At 43.5% G+C, this 21,505-nt stretch overlaps 1 protein-coding gene across 1 annotated transcript in view; it reads right to left on the reverse strand.

Annotated features, from left to right (window-relative positions):
• Positions 1 to 21,505, reverse strand: part of Cabcoco1 (ciliary associated calcium binding coiled-coil 1) — a 76,150-nt gene that overhangs the window by 35,182 nt on the left and 19,463 nt on the right. The window contains exons 4-5 of the mRNA XM_051152495.1: positions 19,223 to 19,367; positions 12,797 to 12,869 (exon numbers count right to left, since the gene is read on the reverse strand). Coding sequence (XP_051008452.1) covers positions 12,797 to 12,869; positions 19,223 to 19,367 — 218 coding nt within the window. The remainder of the gene's footprint in view (positions 1 to 12,796; positions 12,870 to 19,222; positions 19,368 to 21,505) is intronic.

Below are 21,505 nucleotides of genomic sequence, written 5' to 3' on the forward strand. Positions count from 1 at the left end.
TCTGAGGTAAAAAAAAAAAAAAAAAGCAAGGAGGACATAATGCTGAATAGTGAAAATAAAGAGACCGAAGTCAAACTTTGATATTGACGCCTGTACTCTTAAAATCAAACAGCCTCATGCTGATGCTTGAAAACCATCTTAGCATACAGACCCAAGAGCTAAGGAGAACCAGACTTACTTGGTACCCTGTCAATAAAGAGTGACGGCTATCAGCAACTTGAAATATCCTCTAGGTATATTGTATAACAGTTTCCTGCAATACTGGAATATGTAATATTCCATCTTGCAGGGAATGCTCCTTAAACGGGAAGGTAAACAACTCAAAATAGCTAAAGGAAGTTCCTAAAACTGACCAGACTCACCAGGCCCTACCCTGCGTGGCTAAACTATAAAAGAAAAGAGTCTGCCTTAGAGGAGAGGCAGGCCATGCTTCAAAGAAGACTGAGTCCAGAGCAGCTGCTTTGAAGGAGTAGAAAATAGGCAAGATGTCTGCAAGAGGTTTAGATCAGTCACATGGGAAAAGACTCTCCAAACTGTTGATCCGCCCTCAGGCTCTGCAGTATGTTCCAGATTCTCAGCTTTGTGAGTTGTCACCCACATGGGGTGGGCTTTGGTGATGCTGCTGCCTTTGAGTCATTTCTGCTCCTGTAAGTAACTCATCGCCTGTATTCCTGTAAGTAACTCCTCACCCATATTCATGTAAGTAACCGCAATAAAACTCATTGGTTCACCAAGCTGGAACTTGGTGTATCCATATTTGGGTCTATTGTGGGCTTCCTACCTGTGGTGAATAGACATGTGAGTTGTCTCTTCCTGGAAACAGCTTTGTCACACAACATAATTGGTGTCCAAACAGGGGCAGAGCAGAACCAAAGATGAGAGGGGAGAGGAGTGAGTATATGGTCCCAGCTATGGGTAGCAAAGCATGCACCTGAGGCTGAGGAGCCTGGGGAGTCGGGGGAGCATCTGTGGAGGACATTGTGATAGACTTGCCCTTTCCTGAGTGATGTGGCTTAGTGTGCATTTGTGCTATGACAGCAGTTGCACGGGTCTTGCTATAAGTAGTGAGAAGGGCAACTAAGGCCAAGCCATCAAGATTAAGAGTGTCTGTGGGAGGAATCACAGACTTCATCTATGCCTGCTTGATGAGTGGGGTCCACCGCATGATCATAGAGATGCCCTGAAAACAGCTAAAGTTTTAGAGGAAACTTTACAGACTTGTTAGTCAAGCAGAGGCAGAGGCTGTCTGGCTTTCATTGTGTGTCGTTAGAAATGCACCTGTGGCCAAGATGGCGGCCAATTGGGTTTCATTTGTGTAAAGCAGGAACTGGTTTATGTAAATGAGAAATTGGAAGAAGAAAGGGAGATTCAGTTTGCATCCTCCGTGTTAGCCTGTGATTTGGCAAATAAGTTAGATAAAGGAGAAGATGTTGACTTGCAGCTTCTTAAAGGCATGGGAGCCAGAAAGAAAAGAGAAGTTAGATATATGCTCAAAACCCAACTGGGATCCAAGAACTCGGAACCCAGAGACAGAGACGGAGACCAAGGTCATACCCTGAGGGTCTGACCTTTAATAGGAAAAGAAAAAGAATTGCGATCCAACATAAAGATGGAGCCTTCACAGTGGTCTGGGCATTTCCAGGGTGATCAGGAAATGCTTAGCACTTGAGCTTCTGAAATTAGGGGAGACATTTTAAGCAAGAAATGAGAGAGAGAGAGAGAGAGAGAGAGAGAGAGAGAGAGAGAGAGAGAGAGCCTGTTGCAGGCTGGCTTTGTGAGGTTATGGGACATGGGAACAAGGGGACCAGCCTGACTTCTGCGGGGGCAGAAAAACTGAGTCATGTGACACACACACCCTCTTAAGGCAAAGGCTGCATAACCTGAGGAACTGTGAGTGATATCAGCCCCTGCTGCACTTATCAGTCATTAGGAACACCTTGTCATCTTCATCTGAGGGTCTCACAAATAGAAAGGTTTGGATAAAGGAGGGATAGATGCCCTTGAGAGAATGGATATCATGAGAGAATAGAATGAGAGAAGGGGGTTTGAGCTGCAGTTCACTGCGCCAGAGAGAACTAGGCTTACAGAGGGGTTAAAGAAAAGACGGATCCAGTGGCCAGTGGGGGATCTGAAGGCCGGAAGTAGTTTGAACCATTTCGCTGAGCCCTTTGCTGGGGCAAGATCTTTCTAAGCAGGAAAGTCTTTGGCAGATCGTAACAACAGACCAGTGTCAAGAGTGTCCATAGCGCAAGAGAGCAATGTAGGGGGGCTGAAGAGATGGCTCAGAGGTTAAGAGCACTGACTGTTCTTGCAAAGGTCCAGGTTTAATTCCCAGCAACCACATGGTGGCTCACAACCATCTATGATGAAATCTGGTGCCCTCTTCTGGCCTGCAAGTGAACACGCAGACAGAATACTGTATAAATAATAATATAATAAATCTTGAGAGAGAGAGAGAGAGAGAGAGAGAGAGAGAGAGAGAGAGAGAGGAGAGAGAGAGGAGAGAGGAGAGAAAGAGAGAAAGAGGAGAGAGAGGAGAGAGGAGAGAGAGAGAGAGAGAGAGAGAGAGAGAGAGAGAGAGAGAGAGAGAGAGAGAGAGAGAGCAATGTAGAGATGAGAACATGGCAAAGCAGAGGGAGTGGTCTGTCTGGGTTACACAAAGACAAAAGCGGCCAAGATTTGTGTCAAGTCAGGGTCCCTAAGGAGAGAATTGATAGAAAGCCTACTTCCATGATAAGCAGCTTCTTGGGGGCTGGAAAGTCTTGTCCCACAATAAGGTAACTACGGTAATACACAGACGTGTGAGATTGAAACAGGAACTGCATTTCCAATAGGCGCGTTTCATTGGTTGTCTTCTTAGACTATATGGACATGATATGGATGATGTTCCATATTCTGTCATAGTGACCTCACTCCACGAACACATCTTAACACTTGGTTCTTTGTTGGTGCCACTTAGGAGATGGAGACAGGAAGAACAGGCGTTCAAGGCCATCCACAGAAAGACCGAGTTCCAGGCCAGCTTGGGATAAATACAACCCTGTTCCAAACACCTAAGACATGGCAGGCGAGATGGCTCAGAAGGCAGATTCGTGCTGCCCAGCTTGAGGACCCATCTCTGGGAACTGTCGGCTCTGGCAGTTTGTCCTTTGACCTCTACAAGTGTGCACTAGTGAATATTCTTGCCTATATGCATACAAAAGAACATAAATAAAAAACGTTTTCCTTCCTTTCTTTACCTCCTCCCCTCTTCTATTTTGTCCAGGTGCTGGCAAGATGGCGCACCATTTCAGAATAATTGCTACCCTTCCAGAGGTTCTGAGTTTGTTCTGCCACTCATGACTCCCTATAACACATCCAGGGCATCCAACACTCTCTTCTGGCCTCAGTTGGCACCTGCACACAGGGACCATACATACCCACACATAGGCCCCCACCCCAAGGTATATCACAATTTATTTCATAGTTGTTTTTCAATATTGCAGGAAAACACACACACACACTCATATTCCTGCCCCTCGTCTTACTATCTACTTGAGATAAACTTGGCAAAGTACAGAATTGCATGAAAGGTGACTGATCATGTTTCAAAATTGCCTGGTTGTCACTGGAATGCTGACCCATTTCAGTTCCTGCCAGCCCACTGTAGAGGTGCTTATCACCACATTCTCACAAGACAGGGCGCTGCAGTTTAAACTTTTCAGGATGAAGGAGTTTTGAATAGGGTGGGAGAGCCACCATGAAGGTGGAGCCTCCCTTTAGCCTTGGCTTACCATGAACTCACATGGAACTCATTGTGTATCCAGGCTGGCCTTAAAATTGTGACAAGCCATACCCACCACAAAGGGCTTTTAATTTGCATTTCCTTGAGAACTGAAAATGGTGAAATTCTTTGCGTGAGTTTATTGGCCATTTCTGCATCTTCTTGTGTAGATATGCCTTAATTAAAAAAAAATATGTGTGTGTGCCTGTGTCTGTATTAAAGTTTGTGCACATGCATGCAGGTGCCTGCAGAAGTCAGAGGGCATCAGATACCTACAAGCTGGAGTTGCAGGTGTGTGAGCCAATTGACATGGAGGCTGTGAACTGAACTCAGGTCCTCTGCAAGAACAGTGCAGGCTCTTAAGTGCAGGGTCACCGCTGTAGCCCCATAAACAAGCACAAGTCTTTTGTATTAATTTGCAATTTGGAATTACAGAGAGCATCAAGAGGACCATTCCCTTTCTTTTAGCCACTTGAGTTTTATATTTGTCACGAGTTACCTCCTATCCCCAAGTATTAATTTACAATTCTGAAGTAGGCAAAGACATCTGGTGTCTGAATGTTGACTTCTAATGAGCTGTATTTTTTGCCACTTCACAAGGTGTTCTGTTGAGAAAATATCTTGTGTATTGTGTGGATGCATTGCCTATCAATTAAAGAAAAAAGAAAACCTATGGCCTATGGGAAAGGGTGGAAGAGAAGGTGAGACATCTGGCATGCAGAAAAGATTCAGGGATAAAGTCAGGTGTGGAGGATTCATCTGGGGAGATGTGAGGGTGACAGATGCATGGTACCTGAGCAGAGGTAACCAGCCACATGGCAGAATGCAGATTAGTATACCTTGCCAATTTCAAGTTATGACCTAGTCAGAGAAGAGCCTACCTATATGACCTAGGCATTTGTCAATATATTTTGAGTCTTGTGAGTCCTTATTCCAGGAGCTTGGGTCTGGGAGGAAAACCACGAACTCTACTACAGTGTTGCATAGGAAAGAAAATTTTGATAATTAAACATGAGTAAAGGAAACACATTTTCTTTTCAAGACAGCATGTGAGCCCTAGGTAAAGGACTTAGTGGATGGTCATTTTATAATGTAAAGATTGACTTAGGTTTTTAAATGTGGTGTTTTCAAATCAGGCAATGAAATACTGCTTCTATTATTATTCATCACTTAATTTGGTAAACTTTTGAGCACTGGTTGAATGTAGCTGGGCCTATGTGGGGGCAAACCAAGAAAAGTAATAATGGCTGGTGCCCCATGATGGAGAGCTATAGTTTTAGAAGTCAGCTTCTAAGGCAGAAAAAGAAGATCGTGATCTCTATCAAGGGAATCAATGCTGAAGAAAGAAACATAGCATTGGTAAAAAAAAAAAAAAAAATCCCTCTGTGTCTTCCCTCCCTCCCTCCCTCCTTCCCTCCCTCCCTCCTTCCCTCTCTTCTACCTTCCTTCAGTAAAAACATTTCTAAAGCTCAACAGTGAATAAATAATCAGATTAGACTGGCAAAGAAATAGGGAACAGCAGCTGAGGCCTTACATACCCGGGTAGAGGAGAGTGGGGAAATGTAATTACCAAAAGCCAAGCCTTGTTCATTCAAAGACCAGGCCACAGACATGTGGAGATGGATGCTCCAGTGGTCCAGGAGGGCAGGAACACTTGAGTGACAGGCTCAAGAGCTGAGACGCCAGGTGAGCTGCTATGGAAACCATCTTTAAATTATGCACCTGCCATTTATCAATTGTTTGGCTAGAGACAAATTCGCCCAAATTTCTCTGAAAAGATTGATATTTAAGGGAGGATGATTATTTTTCAGAGCTTGAGGGAAAAGGGCGAGAGTGAAGTTTGATGAATTGTAGGCTAGAACATCGACCACTTTCTTTAAGTGATAGATTCTCCAGTCACTTTGTCACACATGCCAGGGAGAGCAGATAAAGTTGTTTCAACACAACAATTTCTGATGGATTTTTCTCAGTATAACCCATTCCACTGGGTCAAACGACAAATTACATGCTGTGTGGTGTTCCCTTCCAGCGGCTTGCTAATGGCTTAATTCAAGGTAGAAACCTCTTTCGAGATGAAATAAAAAAAACATCATTTGTGCAAGTTTAGATATAATTTTTAGAGACCTACTTCATTTTAAACTGTGTAAATATTTATGTGTCTGAGTGAGGGTATGCAGATATGAGTGCAGGTGCTGGAGGTGGCCAGAAGAGGGCGTTGGATACTCTGGAGTTGGAGTTATAAGGTATTGTGATTTCAGGATATACATTTTAAGGGTAAACTTAAGGGGAGAAAAGCTATCAGTAGCTACCTTTCAATTGTCTCTTTCTTTTCCAATCTGCCCAGACTTGAATGCTGTTTACACTGCTCTCTTCATTAAGACAGTGGCTACGGTGGATGTTACAAAGGCTTTCCATTTTGTTTATCCAACTTTATACTTTAAGTGAATAAAAGAAAACTTGCGTTCCAGTCTTGTTATTTTCTTTCTTAAACTACAATGTCATTAACACCCATAATCTAGGTAACTTTTGAAATAAGGGATTTAAAAAATGTTTCTTTTATCTTATTTTTGCTTAAGAGTGTATGCTCAGAACATGAAATTATATCCCATTGACATCTGCCGAGTTGGAAGGGCTCTGAATACCTGTGTTTGCTGACCTTAAGTGCTATTATTTTGGGATTTGAAAGCCTGCCAAAGTATAACTTCAGGCAAGGCAGGCACTTAGGTGTATTTATGATTCTCTTTAAATATCTCTGTATGCACATCTATCACATGTATAGTAGTCATACCCGTGGCACAGTACTACTTGTAAAAACAAGGTTTCTGCCAATGGCTACACGGGATGTGCTATGGCCTGCACTGTAACCACACACGCTACAGTGTGAATGGTTTCCAGGCAGCTACACTGGGGGCTTGGGGAAGCATCCGCATGACGGAGCATCTCCTGCAGAATAGTAAGCCTGCGGGTTCCGGGGCTAGCCCTCAGACTGCCCTTTTCATCGCAGTTCAGAAGTAGGGAGAATTATCGGAACAGACCAAATCTTATGAAATTTTTCATCTCCCAAGCGCACATGTGTATATATGAATTGTGTGTGTTTAAGCACACTCACATGTGCACACACACGCGCGTGTACATGCACAGGCATGATAACCTTTGCATGTGCCCATGACTCAAGATCTGTTTTGTCGTCACATTGCTTAAGTTAAACTGAATAAACATTTTAAGATGTGATGCACAGCTCGTGATTCATGAAGCCCATTTTATTTTTGTGGGGGAAAAATTGGGATGTTAACAGTAGAATTGCCAGCTTTTTTACTCTATAAGTGACTCTTCAGCTAGACCCAGTTTGTAGTTAAAAGTTAAATATGGCAGAACAGTTGTAAAACATTTAAATTTATGGGCCGAGAATGCACCAATTATTTTCCCGTTTAGCTTTCATCTTGCGAAACTCCAGGTAATGTCTCTCTGACCGACTGTCTGTCTGTCAAGATGCTGATGGTGAGTGTAAACATACTCCTGCCCTTAGTTTGCAAAATGTGCCTTCTCAGAAATCAGCCGGGAATTATTTGCTTCTTTTGCAAGTGGTACTCAGAGCCATTCACGTTGTTAAGTGCCAGCATCAATCTGGAACAGACAGGGCAAAATGCCCCTTTCCACTTGCCAGCCAATCCCCACTTATACCCTGCTACCTGGAGGCAAGCCAGAGCAATGTCTACTGTGGAGTCTTTCTGTTCTTTTACGGCCATGTGCATGTCTATACATCTTCATGTTTACCTGCCTTTAAAATAATTCCTGGGACACTGTCCATACTATTCTTCACTCCAATACTCACGATGTCCTTTTAGGGTCACTCATATACCTGTACCTAGCACCCTAAGTATCCCTTTTGATTTGGCGATTTTAAATAAGTTCTTATTTAATGCATTTGGGTGTTTTGCCTGCATGTGTGTCTGTGTTCTAAGTACATGCCTGCCACCTCCAGAGGCCAGGAAGGGTGGTTAGAGACTCAAACTGGACTTTCTGATGGTTGTGAGCCTCCAGGAAGGAGCTGGGGGTTGAATCCAGGTCCTCTGCAAGAGCAGTAAGCCCTCTTAACCGCTGAGCCAGCTCCCTAGCCTCAGACGTGACAGTTAAAATGTTCTAGTTTTGATTATTGGTATATGTGTGTCCGTATGTGCACATAAGTACAGTGCCTAGGCAGTCTAGGATAGGACATCATATCCTGGAGCCAGAGTTGGAAGTGGCTGTGACCCACTGCAGTGGGTAGGGGTACCTGAACCTCGGTCATTTGCAAGAGAAGGATGCACTCTTAACCACTGAGCCACCTCTGCAGACCCCAGTTTGACAAAATTTAGCTGCTATAAACTTTGCATTTTCCTTACACATATTTCCCCTATCTGGCTTTCGTTATACATTTCTTTATTGTATGAACTACTTGTAAAGTATTTTAAACGTCATTAGGAATTTCCAAGTGTTTTTCTTCAAGTGACTTAAAGAAACCGATCTGTTTCATCAAACAGTTGAAATGCTTGGCATAGTGACTCATGCCTGTAATCACACTTGGGAGGACAAGGCAGGAAAGCTGTAATGTATTTGAAGTCAACCTAGACTACAGAGTGAAACAGACCCTGCTTCCATAAACCGATTTCCCTTCCCTTTGCCTCCCCTCCAAAAAAAAAAAAAAAAGTCCTGCCAGTGTATAACCATGGCAGTAAGAAGTCTGAGGCAGAGGAATTTGAAGTTCAAGGCTAGCTTGAGGTACACAGTGAGACCCTGTCCTGAATACAATGTAGAAAAATCAGGTGTCTTATTCCACATTAAAGTAAAAAAAAATTTCCTTCTGCACATTTCTCATGTTTTAATAGTTCTGTAATTCAAACCGAGTCCTTTCAATTCCACTGTCTATTTCCTCTTTCATTAGCACAGTGTTCATATTTACCCAGTGCTTTTCCCTAGACACTTAATTTTAAAACTACTAAAAAATAAATTCCCCAACGCTGGCAAATCCCATACCTAGGTACATTGAATCTTAGCCCCGGAGAGGCTGGTGCAACCAACAATAGAGGGGGCGGGCCTTCCTTTCAGAGATGCAATGGGAAATGGATGGACAATCAACTTCTCTATGGGAACTATAGGAGCCAGAAGACAATGGAGTGACTTTAAATTGTGCTAGGCAACTAATTGCCAGCCTGGAATACCACAGAGAATAAAACTTTTCATCAAGAATGAATCTTTGGCGGGGGGGGGGGGGTTAGGAGATAGATATCTCAGAGAATAAAGGTTTGTTGCCAAAGCCTAAAGGCCTGAGTTCGATCCTTAGAAGCACATAAGAAGCTGGGCCCCGGGACCCATTCATCCAGGACTGTAGGAGGATATACAAAGCTGCAAGGCCTTCTGGTCACCCAGCCCAGTCTAATCAATGCGATATCTAGGCCAGTAAGTGATCCAGTCTTAAAGATACATTTCTGCCAAAATTCAATATCCTGTAGTTTTTGGAGAGCATCTTTTTATTTAGGATAATTATTTGGATTGGACTACCCCATTGTGCAAACCTCCTGCAGTCTGTTTACATTTTCTGTGATGGGGGACTTTAATGTGTGGTGGGTACTGGTTATGGGAACATTGTCACCACCTTCTGGAGTGCAGTGCAATTTTGGGTTGGGGAGGTTAGCATCACACATTGTTGATTTAAATACTCCAGAGAATCTTAAACTTGAATTCAGCCCACAAAAGAACTGCCTTCCTCAAAGGCGATCCTTTAGGGGTGTGGCTTGGCTTTCAACTCTTGGGTTTACCTAAACTCTTCCTTTCACTCACTCAGTTTTTCTGTTCCAAGTGTCTCCCAAAGACCCACATTTTATTTTCTAGGTCTCTTAGCCTCTTTCAGAAATAGACACTGAGGAAGAAAGCATAACTAAATGCCAGGCTTACCTCTGAAATTCATACTTTTTAAAATGATGTATTTATTATTTTTAATTATGTGTATGTGTGTGGGCATGTGCATGTGAGGTGAGTGCACATGTCTGTGGAGACCAGAAGAGGGAGCCAGAGCCCCTGGGAGCGGAAGTTACAGAGAATTCTGAGCCACCTGATATGGGTGTTGTGGACCTGAACTAATGTCCTCTGCAGAAGCAATATGCTCTTAACTGCTAAGCCATCTCTCCAGCCTCAGATTCATAATGCTTTTGACCTGATAGCTGAGATCTCAAACACTTAAGTTAAAAACATATCTTGTCCTGTTTTTCTAGCAGCGAAAAGGTTAGGGCAAGGTGAATTATAGTTTGCTGATACTGCATGTGTCTGCCACTGGTAAAGAGACCTTGGGTGAATTGAACTCATTTTATAATTTTGTATAAGGTGGAAATCTGGCATACAGACAGGTCCTCCAGTTGATATTAAATAATGTTTTCCTAAGTACTCATATATGCCATGTGATAGAAACCTACACATACAGCTTCTACCTAAATTTTATAATAAAGATAATGAGCAACAATACTTAACATAATGCTGAGAAGTCACAGGGTTGTCCCATAACAGATGTCAGGACATTTGACTGAATGTGAGCCTCTTCTTTCCAGGCCATGGTGCTTTGTCTCAATCCACCCCTCCCTCCACATTAATCTCTTGCCTTTCTCTTTCTTTTCTGAGGTAATTAATGATCATTTTTTAGCCCACTTGAGCTATCCAGAATAATTACGCCTCCCTCTCAAATTCCTCCACTTAATGAAATTTGCAGGCCTTTCAACATTGAAAACAGTTACATGAATTAGCACACAGGCATTAACAAATACACAGCTAGCTGGTGTTCAGATACCCAGAGATCTCTCAACCGAGCTTATGCTTTGGGTTATTTCCATGGTTTTTTTGGACTAGGGCACACTGGTCTGTTTTTTCATTACTATAACAAAATCCTCGGGGCAGACTAACTTCATAATGAAGAAAGGTTAATTTCCTTTGTATTCCTAGAGATTAAATGGCAAGTTGCTTACTCAGTGTGCACAGGAGAGGTCCTCATGGGGCGTGGTAGACAGGGACACTATGGCAAGGGCGTGCGGGAGGAAAAGCTCTCATCTTGACTCAAGATGTCATAGAGACATTAGGTTGCACAGTCCCTTTTGGGGATGGTCCCCTAATGGCATATCCTGTGATTGGGTGCTGCCCTGTTAAGGTCCCATCAGCTCCACAGTGTTACACTGGAGATCAAGAAGCCAGTGCGTGTCTCTGATGGGCACACTTAAGCCATACCCACATCATACCCTGTCCTCAAAATAAGCTGTTAGAGTGCACTCAGAGTTGAGTCATGTTCCATTTGGTGCTTAATCTGAGGGAAAGGCGGGTAGCTTGGTGGGGTCCCCTCTCCACTGTTTCTGGCAATGACTGCACCTGCCCCTTATTTTTCTAGAAGATGGTGGAGCTGCTTAAGGAGGAAGAGACTTGTCTGGAGCACTCTCCGTAGCACCTTCACCTCACTGAGATGGTTCCCCGCTCAGGACTCATTCTCAGTAGCTGCACTTGTGTGATTTATTGACGGTGCTTCCTTGCCTCTCCGTAGACCATTTACTTACCCTAAAAACCTTCCTTCTTCCATTTATCAGCCAAATGATTCTTTAGGACTACTTTCAGAATATCATGTGTCCTGTGTGATACTACAGGCTGTCATTTTAGAAAAAAGTTGCCTGTGACCTTCTTCTTAGGGAGCATTCTTGCTGAGTTGCTTGACTATATGAACCCAGGAGAAAGACTGAGAAATTCATAGGATGGTGAGTATTTGTGTAAGAGGAGCCAACATTTAGCAAGAAGAGGCCAGTTGAAATTAAGGGGAGAAAAAGCTTCAGATGCTTTAGTCAATGAGCCCAAATCCTTTGTTGGAAATACAAGGCCCTGAATGCAGGTTTGCTTCAATAAAGACTTTTGAGGTTTGAAGTAGGCCTTAAAAAGGAGCAAAGGGGAAGGAACACAAAACCAGAAGAGACGGACCTGACTCGTTCACCTCAGAGTCCCTGATTTTATTTGGGTGGAGGCGTGAGAGCCCCATTCAAGAGAGCATTGTCCAACGATCCTTAGATCCTTAAATATGCGTTCATCAGTGCTCCCAACACACAAAGACAGCTTATTTACTTAATTGGAAGCTCATCTGGCCTAAGTATCCTTTTTCATTACTTCTTAGTTGTGTTATTCAGATTATATCCCGATTGTTATGCCCTCACTTGTATCTTCCCTTTTCCCCCTCCCTCCCTTTTTTACCCTATTCCCCTCCCCTAGGCCTGTGACAGAAGGGGACCTCTACCCCTACCATATGATCACAGCCTATCAGGTCTCATCCAGGTAGCCTGCTTCCCCTTCCTCTGAGTGCCACCAGGCCTCCCCACCAAGGGGAAGTGGTCAAATAGGGGGCAGTAGAGTTCATGTCAGAGGCAGTCCCCACTCTCCACACAACCATGGAGAATGCACTGTCTATTGGCTAGATTTGAACAGGGAGTCTAGGTTTACTGCATGCATTGTCCTTGGTTGGTACAGCAGTTTGAAGAGTGGATAAAGAAACTGTGGTACATTTACACTATGGAATACTACTCAGCTATTAAAAACAAGGAACTCTTGAAATTTGCAGGCAAGTGGATGGAACTAGAAGTGATCATCCTGAGTGAGGTAACCCAGACTCAGAAAACCACACATGGTAGTACTATACTCACTTATAATTGAATACTAGCCCAACATGGATGTCCTCTGAGAGTCCTCACTGAGCGGGGCAATCAGAACAGATGCTGGGACTCACTATTGGACCCCAGGTGAGAGTGGTATAGAAGAATGGGGAGATAGAAGGACCCAGTGGGTCTAGGAACCCTACAAGAAGACCTTCAAGGCTGGTGTATCTAGACCTGGGGGTAAGGGTGGGGGTGGGGAGGGGGTCTGCACAAACTGCTGTACCAACCAAGGTTGTATTAACTCTCGAAAGATCATGACCTGGAGTTGCTTTGAGCAGTTCTGGATTCAGATACACTAAGTGGTTCAGCCACTCCGTTGCCCATTACTTACCTCGGTTCCAATGACAATTTCTTCCCTGGTCGAATAGAACATAAACTCGTACAGCCTGTAGTGCTGGAATATGCTGAAATGCAAAACAAACACACCACTAGCACACCTTAACAGGAGGAGAGAAGAGCAAATACCCGAAGGCGTGACTCAAAGGAAAAGGGGCTTTGGCCGAGCTAGAGATAGTCCACAGCGGTACAGAAATCCATCTCCTTCATTCCAAAGTAAGCAGACTAGGGATGCTGGGAGATTCAAATTTTGCTTTCTGAGACACTGACAGTGTCAGCAGATCCATCCGTGACATGAGAGCAGAGGGACCAGGCATGTGCGTCTAGGGTAGAGAAGCATCCAGAACAGCCATTCTCAACCTGTGGGTCGCGACCCCACCCCCACCCCGGCATCACATATTGGATATCCTGCATATCAGATATTAACATTATGATTCACAACAGTAGCAACATTACAGTTTTGAAGTAGCAGCAAGATAATTTTAGGTTTGGGGGGGTTCACTACAACGTGAAGAAATGTATTAGAGGGGTGCAACATTAGGAAGGTTGAGAACCACGGATCTAGATAGAGTGTGTTTCCTAATTTGAAACATAGCATGCTTTCAGGCAGCTGCCGACTTTGCAGCATTAGCTGGGTTTAGCTCTAGATCCTGGTGTGAATGGAGTTGTGTTTCTGTATAGAAACACATAACATCTCATATCGCCAAAATGTTTCAAGATTAAATCAATCTCTAAGAATCCTGGAAAAATGGCATGGCAAGGTCTGCTTTTTTTTTTTTTTTTTTTTTTTTTTTTTTTTTTTAAGATTTCTGACTTCCTGTGGGATGTGTCGTCACACATCCAAGACTGGCATACGTTAAGGCAGATCACTTCCTTTCTTCTCACCCGAAAACTAAGTGGTCAGTTGACTATGGACTACGAGGGGCTCAAAGTCACAAGCACTTATAAACAAATATTTCTAGCATGTTAAGAGCTTGGCAGTGTATCATTGCGAGTTAAATATGTTACTGAAGGGCTGACTTCTAATATCCTGTTTGTGATAATATTTGAACTTTTCTAATTCTCTCCCTGCTGGTTGGGAAAATTAATAGACTCATAATACAGCAAAACGCCCAAGAACAAAAAAAAAAAAAAAGAAAGAAAGAAAGAAAAGGAAAAAAAAAAAGATATCTTAGTGGTTTCTCTTTCAGTCTGTTGCCTTCTGCTATTTAGGAAAATTGATTTTAATATAACTGAGAAATTAACATTTGCAAAAATGTAGCTACAGAGCATGTGTAATAATGGCTTCTTCTGGATGCTGTAATGGATCAAAGTTTCAATTCATTTGAAACCAATGAGGAAATCCTCAGGCAGCTGGGCCCCTCTGAGTTACATTAGCAGTGGGTCTCCCTAGGAGCACAATCCATTAAAGAGTGCTGGCTGTGTGGGCCCAGTCAAGTTTCCTTTCTTCTCTGCAGACCTGGAATATTGCATTTACTCATCAACACTCACAAGACCAGCTTGGTTTTTGACGTTGCTCTGAAGTATGGGCTAGAAAAACAGGAAGATTAGTGGACACCGATAATGCAGATTCCCCCTCCTTCATGTTAGCGACCTAGAGAGAACTGTAGGGTCAATGCCATCGCCCTGGCAATAATGGGTTTGGGGCTGTGAAAAACAAATGCCATATTTGGGGGTTAGCTTGCTACCCTCTAAATCGGAGGTTTTCAACCTTCCTCAGACTGCGACCCTTTAGGACAGTTCCTCATGCTGTGGTGACACCGCTGTGAAATTATTTTCATTGCTGCTTTATAACTGTAATCTTGCTACTGTTATGGAGTGTAATACAAATTTTTCTGGAGACAGAGGCGTGCCAAAAAGGTCCTGGCCTACAGGTTGAGAACCACTGCTCTAAATGAACTACAAGAAAAACCCCACTTTGTCCATCTTGCAAACCTTGTGCTAGACACGGAACCTAGGGTAAAATATTTCCACTCTGATATGTCATAATCCTTCAGTCCCTGTGCCCTTGTTACATGTAAGGTTGTCCCATGTCAGCCCAGAGGAAACGTAAGCAATGAAAACGGTATCCAGGACTTGGATATGATGGTCAAAGATACAGTAAGAAAGTAGGTCCTGGACTAGCAACAGGATGTGTGCCCACAGGAAGATATTTGAGGGGACACTTCCTAAGAGACAGACCAAGTTCCCTCCCTGAATCTCTGCACCTTTCAGGGTCTCCAGGGAGCTAATAGGGACCTCGCCTGAGAACCAAGTGACAGCTCAGTTATGGGAATGTATTTTCTGTCTCCTCTACTGGACTTCTCTCTGACTCACACTTCTAGATGTTCTTGTCCATCCAATTCTCAGGTCAGACCTTGAAGCAAGTTGGAATTAAAAAAAAAAAATGGTCTGAGCTGCCTGGATCAGTATCCTGTATTGCTGTGCACAAAGTGGGGATGTATTGTGGTTCTCTGGGAAAAAGAACACTCAGTGAAAAAAGGAGTATGCAACATTTGCAGTTATAATTGCATGTCATATATTATATATTATACATATTGCATAAACAGATAGCTCTGTGTGTGTGTGTGTGTGTGTGTGTGTGTGTGTGTGTGTCCTTATTTAGATAATTGCCTATGCAAATAGCAGCAGTACCCATACTCATGTGGAGAAGAAATTTTGGTAGCAATATTTCCAGACCACAGGTTAAAAATATACCATAGAGACTAAAGTGAGAGTATCTGAAAAAATGCAACTTTACTGAAAAGTTAAATTTTACATCATTTGACTATTTCCTCCTCACTGAAACATGCCCTCCTGGAGGGAGAGTTTTATAAGAGTTGGGATGACAATAAATCTTACAAGGCTGGAGAGATGCTGAAACCAGGGGTTCAGAAAGTCCAGAAAGTGACAAGATTCAGAGGTCCCACCCAAGGCTGTATACACAGAGGTTGGAGAGAGTCCCCGATAAAGCCACCTGCCGTGCTGTGCAGGAAGCTCAGAGGATATGGCTTTCGTGAGTCGTCACCCAGGCTGGGGGTGGGGTGGGTTGACTCAGGTGTCCTCGAGTTATCCATGATCCCATAAGTAAGTCTAACAAGCTCATTATCTCACTAAGTTAGACTAGGGCAGAATTATTTCTTTGGCCTGCCTGTTCATTCTCTGGGGGGAACAGGACTTTGTCCATCTCTTCAGGGATTGTCATGTAATGCACATGCCATGGGCCATGGTCAAAAAACTCCTTCCCTTAAGTTGAGTATGGCGTTCAGTGGTTAGGTCAACAGACTACGAGACCAAACTGAAATGCACATAGTTTTCATAGTTGCTTATCGTCGTATTTATAAAACCTAGCAGTCATGGAAATGAATACGCTACGTAATTTCACTGCCACTTAATCTCTATCTGTGAACCCATGAAGGATTCAGATCAGTTGGGGGAAGGCTCGTGTTTCTTCATACATTATTATTGGTTCCAGATACCCTAATAACTGATATTTTATCTTTTGTGTAATAACTACATTTGCATGCATAGTTACTTTGTAGTCACAAAGTAGAGATTTAGCAGCATTACGTTTGGATTTTCTGTACTGGACTAATCTCTTTAAGCCCTCTTTTTATCAGGAGATCTAAGATCGGGCATGTGGAGCTGTTAAGATGTACAGTGACAAGCATGTCCTGGAGAGACGAGTTGAAACAGGGAAGGGAGCTTGTCCGTCACTGTCAGGAAAGGGTCATCGTGGCGTGGCTTTGATGCTGTGGTTAGCGGATGCCATATCCATATAAACCTCAGCTTAGGGCTCAGCTATATAATATATATATATGTCCCACCAGAGCACACTGGTGTGGGGATAAAGATGGAAGCCAACTCCAAGGTGCATGATCGAGTTATCCTGTCGGAGCAGAAGGGCCTCAAAGCACAGATTCTCACGAGTGTGTCTGTGTGTGTGTGTGTGTGTGTAAGTTCAGGTGCATGCAGTGCATGCTGGGTGGTAGAGGTGAGAGGACAACCTCAGGTCTTCACTTTTGCTTTTCCCCTTGTTTGCAGATGTGGTCTTTCTTGGTCACCACTGGATAGGCCCAGGCTGGCTGGTCCAGGAGCTCCCAGGGATTCTCCCAGCATCCTCCTAGGTCCCTATGTGTCTGTCCTGGTCTTATAGACACGCATGGCTTTTTGTGGCTTTTAAGGATTGGATCTCAGGTGCTCAAGCTTCTGAAGCCTTTTACCCACAGAGCCATCATCTACCAGCCCCAAGGAGCAGGTTTCTGCCCACGTCCCCCTTCCCCCACTAAAAGGACTTGTCTTGCTCTAAGAGATAAGGAAACTTCTATGCCTTTTCAGTGAGCCTAACACATTAGGAAACATATTTTGTACTTAAAAAAATCCCACCATATTAAATGCTGTCTTATAAAAAGTACTGTGCCACACTGGAAGTCAGTATATAAGCTTTAACATGTTAAACGCACTAATGTTTATAAAGCTTCCAGACAACAACCTGGATCTTTGCCAAATGGGCCTTGAAGCTGTGGAGGGCATTCGGTGGCCCTCTGTGTTGAAGAATACTAGATGTAATGTTGAGAAACAGAGACGCAGTTGAAAAGAGAGAGAGAGCAAGGGGACTGTGGAGAAAGATGTAGTTAATCTTAGTCGGAAGGGAACTTTCATCTACCAGTGTTCAAGTATTTGTGAAATGTCTCTTTGGAGAGAGGCATGCCTCACACACACACACTTTGTGACAGGCTCTATAAAGACGGATTTCAGGCTGGGAGACGGCTCAGCACTTGCGGCGCATACCTGAGGACCAAAATTCGGGTCCTCAGCACCCATTCTGGGTGGGCATGGTGGACCGACCACCACCACTTATCCCATGGCTCAGGAGGTGGAGCCGGTGTTCCCTGGGACTAGCTGGCTAACTGAATATGCTGACTCAGAGGGCTCTGGCTTCAAGAGAGAGACTCTGCCTCAATAAATGAATTGGGAAGCAATGAGGAAGACACGCCAACTTTGAGCCTCTAAATATGTTTGCACATGTATGCCCCCTATAAGCTGACACGCGCACACATACTACACACACACACAGGCAAACACAGTGACAGCTGTCTAGCTTCGGTAATGGGGTCACTGTGGTATGAAAATACTTCCACTCCATCCACCGTCATTTTCTAAGTAGAAACTAAGACTTAATAATAAAACCAGGCAGTGGTGGCACTTGCCTTTAATTTCAGCAATTGGGAGGCAGAGGCAGGTAGATCTCTGTGAGTTCGAAGCCAGCCTGGCCTATCTACAAAGAGAGTTCCAGGGCAGCCAGGTAACACAGAGAAGCCCTGTCTTGAAAAACTGAAAGAAAAAAAAAAACTTAACAATGAGTTAAATTGGCCATCAATTCAAAATATCTTAGGGTATTTAATAAATTTGATGAAATATGTGAACTTTTTACTTTTTTTCCATACTGTAGATTGAGCATATAGCCTCATGCTTGGTAGGGATAAACACTCTGCCAAGAAGCTGGATTCCTAAGCCTCTTTGCAAATACTTGTGAGATGAGGTCTCACTAATTTGCTTAGGCTAGTCTTGAACTCACGCCCCAGTATCTTAGCCTTCCCTACCTGGGATTACAAGCTTCTGCCATAAGGACTTGCAACTTTTTCATGGCAAACATAAGTCATGTAAAATCAACTTTTAAGCAGAGATGAATGTTACTCTTTAAAACGTAAGCATGGCTCCTTGGATAAAGCAGCTACCTAAACTGTAGATCCAGTATAACTATATTCAGTTCTGTTGATAAAATGCTGCTAATTACACCCTCAGGGAAAAAAAAAAAAGCTGTCCCCAGTGGTGATTACAGGCCAGATCAAATCACAGTTTCATTCAGGGATCAATTTAGCAACACAGAGTGAGACAAATGTGTAAGTTCCCATTTTCATTTGTTAGATGGAAAAGTTGAGTCTTTTCTACTTTTTAAAAAGTATTTTTTGGTGGGCTGGAGAGATGGCTCAGTGGTGAAGAGCGCTGATCTTGCCGAGGACTGGGCTTCAATTCCCAGCATCCGCATGACAGTTGACAACTGTCTGTCTGTAACTCCAAGATCTGAGACCCTCTCACAGACATGCATGCAGGCTAAGCACCAATGTGAAAGAAACTAAATTTCGTGTTCATGTGGGTGTGGGTGCGTCTGTGACACTCCTGCATGCCAACGAACAGCCTGGAAGGGTTAGCTGATTCTCTCCAGCTACTCTGTGGGAGGTGGAAGTCAGGTCATCGGGGCTTGGTGGCAAACACGCCTTTACTCACTGAGCCGTTTCTGCAGCCCACCAGTTATTTGCTTGTTGAGTAGTTTTTGCACACAGTCTATAACATCTGAATTTACTAAAACATATGTTATCTTTAATGGGTGTGTTCTAGAGGTCATGGAGTAGGAGATAAACGGGAGGAATACAGGTCCTACCTGATTTTTAAGTAATCGATGATTGCATTAGCGTCTTTGACATCAAAGGTGTGCAGCTCCTCATTCTTCGGTGAATGGTTTGGTCCAATTTCTGCCATCACGTCCCCGACCCACTTAATGCTGTCTTCTAAGGACATATGCAGTGCTGAAACCAAAGCCGGGGGAGCCTTTCCTTTAATTTGATAGCTATTGTGGGGGTACAATAGTCCATGATGTCCTAAATGTGCCCAAACTTACCTGGTCCAGCATTTGTGGACTGAAAGGACAAATCTGTTTCTTTGCAACAAGTTAATAACTGCATTTCGGATGTATTAGTAGTGGTTGGGCTAGTCATCGCCGTGACCATAGATACAAATGGTTGTCTGGAAAGCTCATTTTCATTAAAAATACAAAAACAAAACCATAAATATCTATCTAAATACTACTTTTAAATAAAAAGAAAATATTTAAAATAGATTTTTTAGTGAAGAAGGAGAAGAAAAAGAGGAAGAAAGAAGAAGATGAAGAAGAAGATGAAGAAGAAGAAGAAGAAGAAGAAGAAGAAGAAGATGAAGAAGAAGATGAAGAAGAAGAAGAAGAAGAAGAAGAAGAAGAAGAAGAAGAAGAAGAAGAAGAAGAAGAAGAAGAAGGTGGTTATATAAGAATTAGATGGGCTGGAAAGATGGTTCAGTGGTTAAGAGTACTATCTGCTCTTCCAGAGGTCATGAGTTCAATTCCCAGCAACCACATGGTGGCTCACAACCATCTATAATATGATCTGATGTCCTTCTCTGCCTGCAGGCAGAGCTCTGTATACATAATAATAAATAAATAAATCTTTAAAAAAAAAGGGGGGGGGGCTGGAGAGATGGCTCAGAGGTTAAGAGCACTGACTGCTCTTCCAGAGGTCCTGAGTTCAATTCCCAGCAACCACATGGTGGCTCACAGCCATCTATAATGCCATCTGATGTCCTCTTCTGGCCTGCAGGTGTACAAACAGGCAGAACACTGTATACATAATAAATAAATCTTAAAAAAAAAAAGAATTAGAGAAAAGTTGGCCATCATGGGTGGCTAAGAGACCCAGATCATGGGTGCAGCCACTGTGAGCATCAGTGCTGGACTCAGGAGGGATGGCCAAATAGTAGAGTCTCCTGTTTCTTGGCTGGGTGGCCTGAGGACTTTTGATAGGAGCCAAATATATGGATGTTTCAAATTTTATATCCTTATCTTTACATTTCATTTACTTTGTGTCTCTGTATGTATCACACAGGTCATGCATAGGGTAGAGTAAAGTTTCATGGAATTGGTTCTCTACCCCAAGCACTGAACCTGGGTCATCAGGCTAGGTGGCAGGTGCCTTTGCCTGCTGAGCCATCTTGCAAGCCCTTTAAATATTTATATTGAAAATGGGAACTTCTGTATGAAATATCACCACCATTACAGACTTCAAAGACATATGACCTGCTTGTCAAATGTGCCTTGGTGGGACAATCAGATCTGGATGGAAATGACACAACTACCTCACCACAAATTCACGAGGAACAGCTTGGTGGCTCTAGAAGATTCCCAGAAAACTACAAATAGACACCAACAAAACACATGGGCACAAAAACCAAACAACGACATGCCTCCACAGGCTATTTCCCATGACACTTAGCCAGTTGAAAAACAAGACTAACAACTACCAGTAACCTCAGTCTTAACTCTATGGTGCCTTCTGTGAAAATATAAATTCCACCACCCTTTTGGATTGGTGCCTTGTATTTGTTTTTCTCTTTCTTGTGGCAGGTAGAATAGCATCTGCAGTCCGTGTACCCTCTCCCCTCCCATCTTGGAGAATGGATGCCGGTAACTGGAGTGTCTAGAGAATCTTTCCCGACCCTGGTGGGTAGGCATGTACAGAGTTGGCACCAACGGGCAGGCATGCACGCGAAGCAGGTGGCTGGAGACTGAGGTGAAAGGTCTCAGAGATGTGTCTGCACTGTGTGTCAGGGTGGGTGACAGTCAGCTGTGGTGCACAGCTGAGGGGCCCGAGGGGCCAGTTGAGAAAGCTGCAGCCCAGAGTTGAAGATCTCTTAGGAAACCATCAGTAAACCTCCTCCATCCTGTATGAGGACGGAATGTTGGAGGATGAGGACAGGGATAAAGGTGACATGAGAATATACAGAGAGTTGGTTCTTCCATGCCTAGAGTGGCTGAGGCAGCCACCTACCCTGGTTCTTTGGAATGCACATTCAACAAGCACCAGATATCAAAATCACTAATACATGTTTTAGGAAGGCATTACAGGCAAACACTAGC

Source organism: Acomys russatus, chromosome 11 (assembly GCF_903995435.1).
Source record: "Acomys russatus chromosome 11, mAcoRus1.1, whole genome shotgun sequence".
Lineage (NCBI taxonomy): Eukaryota > Metazoa > Chordata > Mammalia > Rodentia > Muridae > Acomys > Acomys russatus.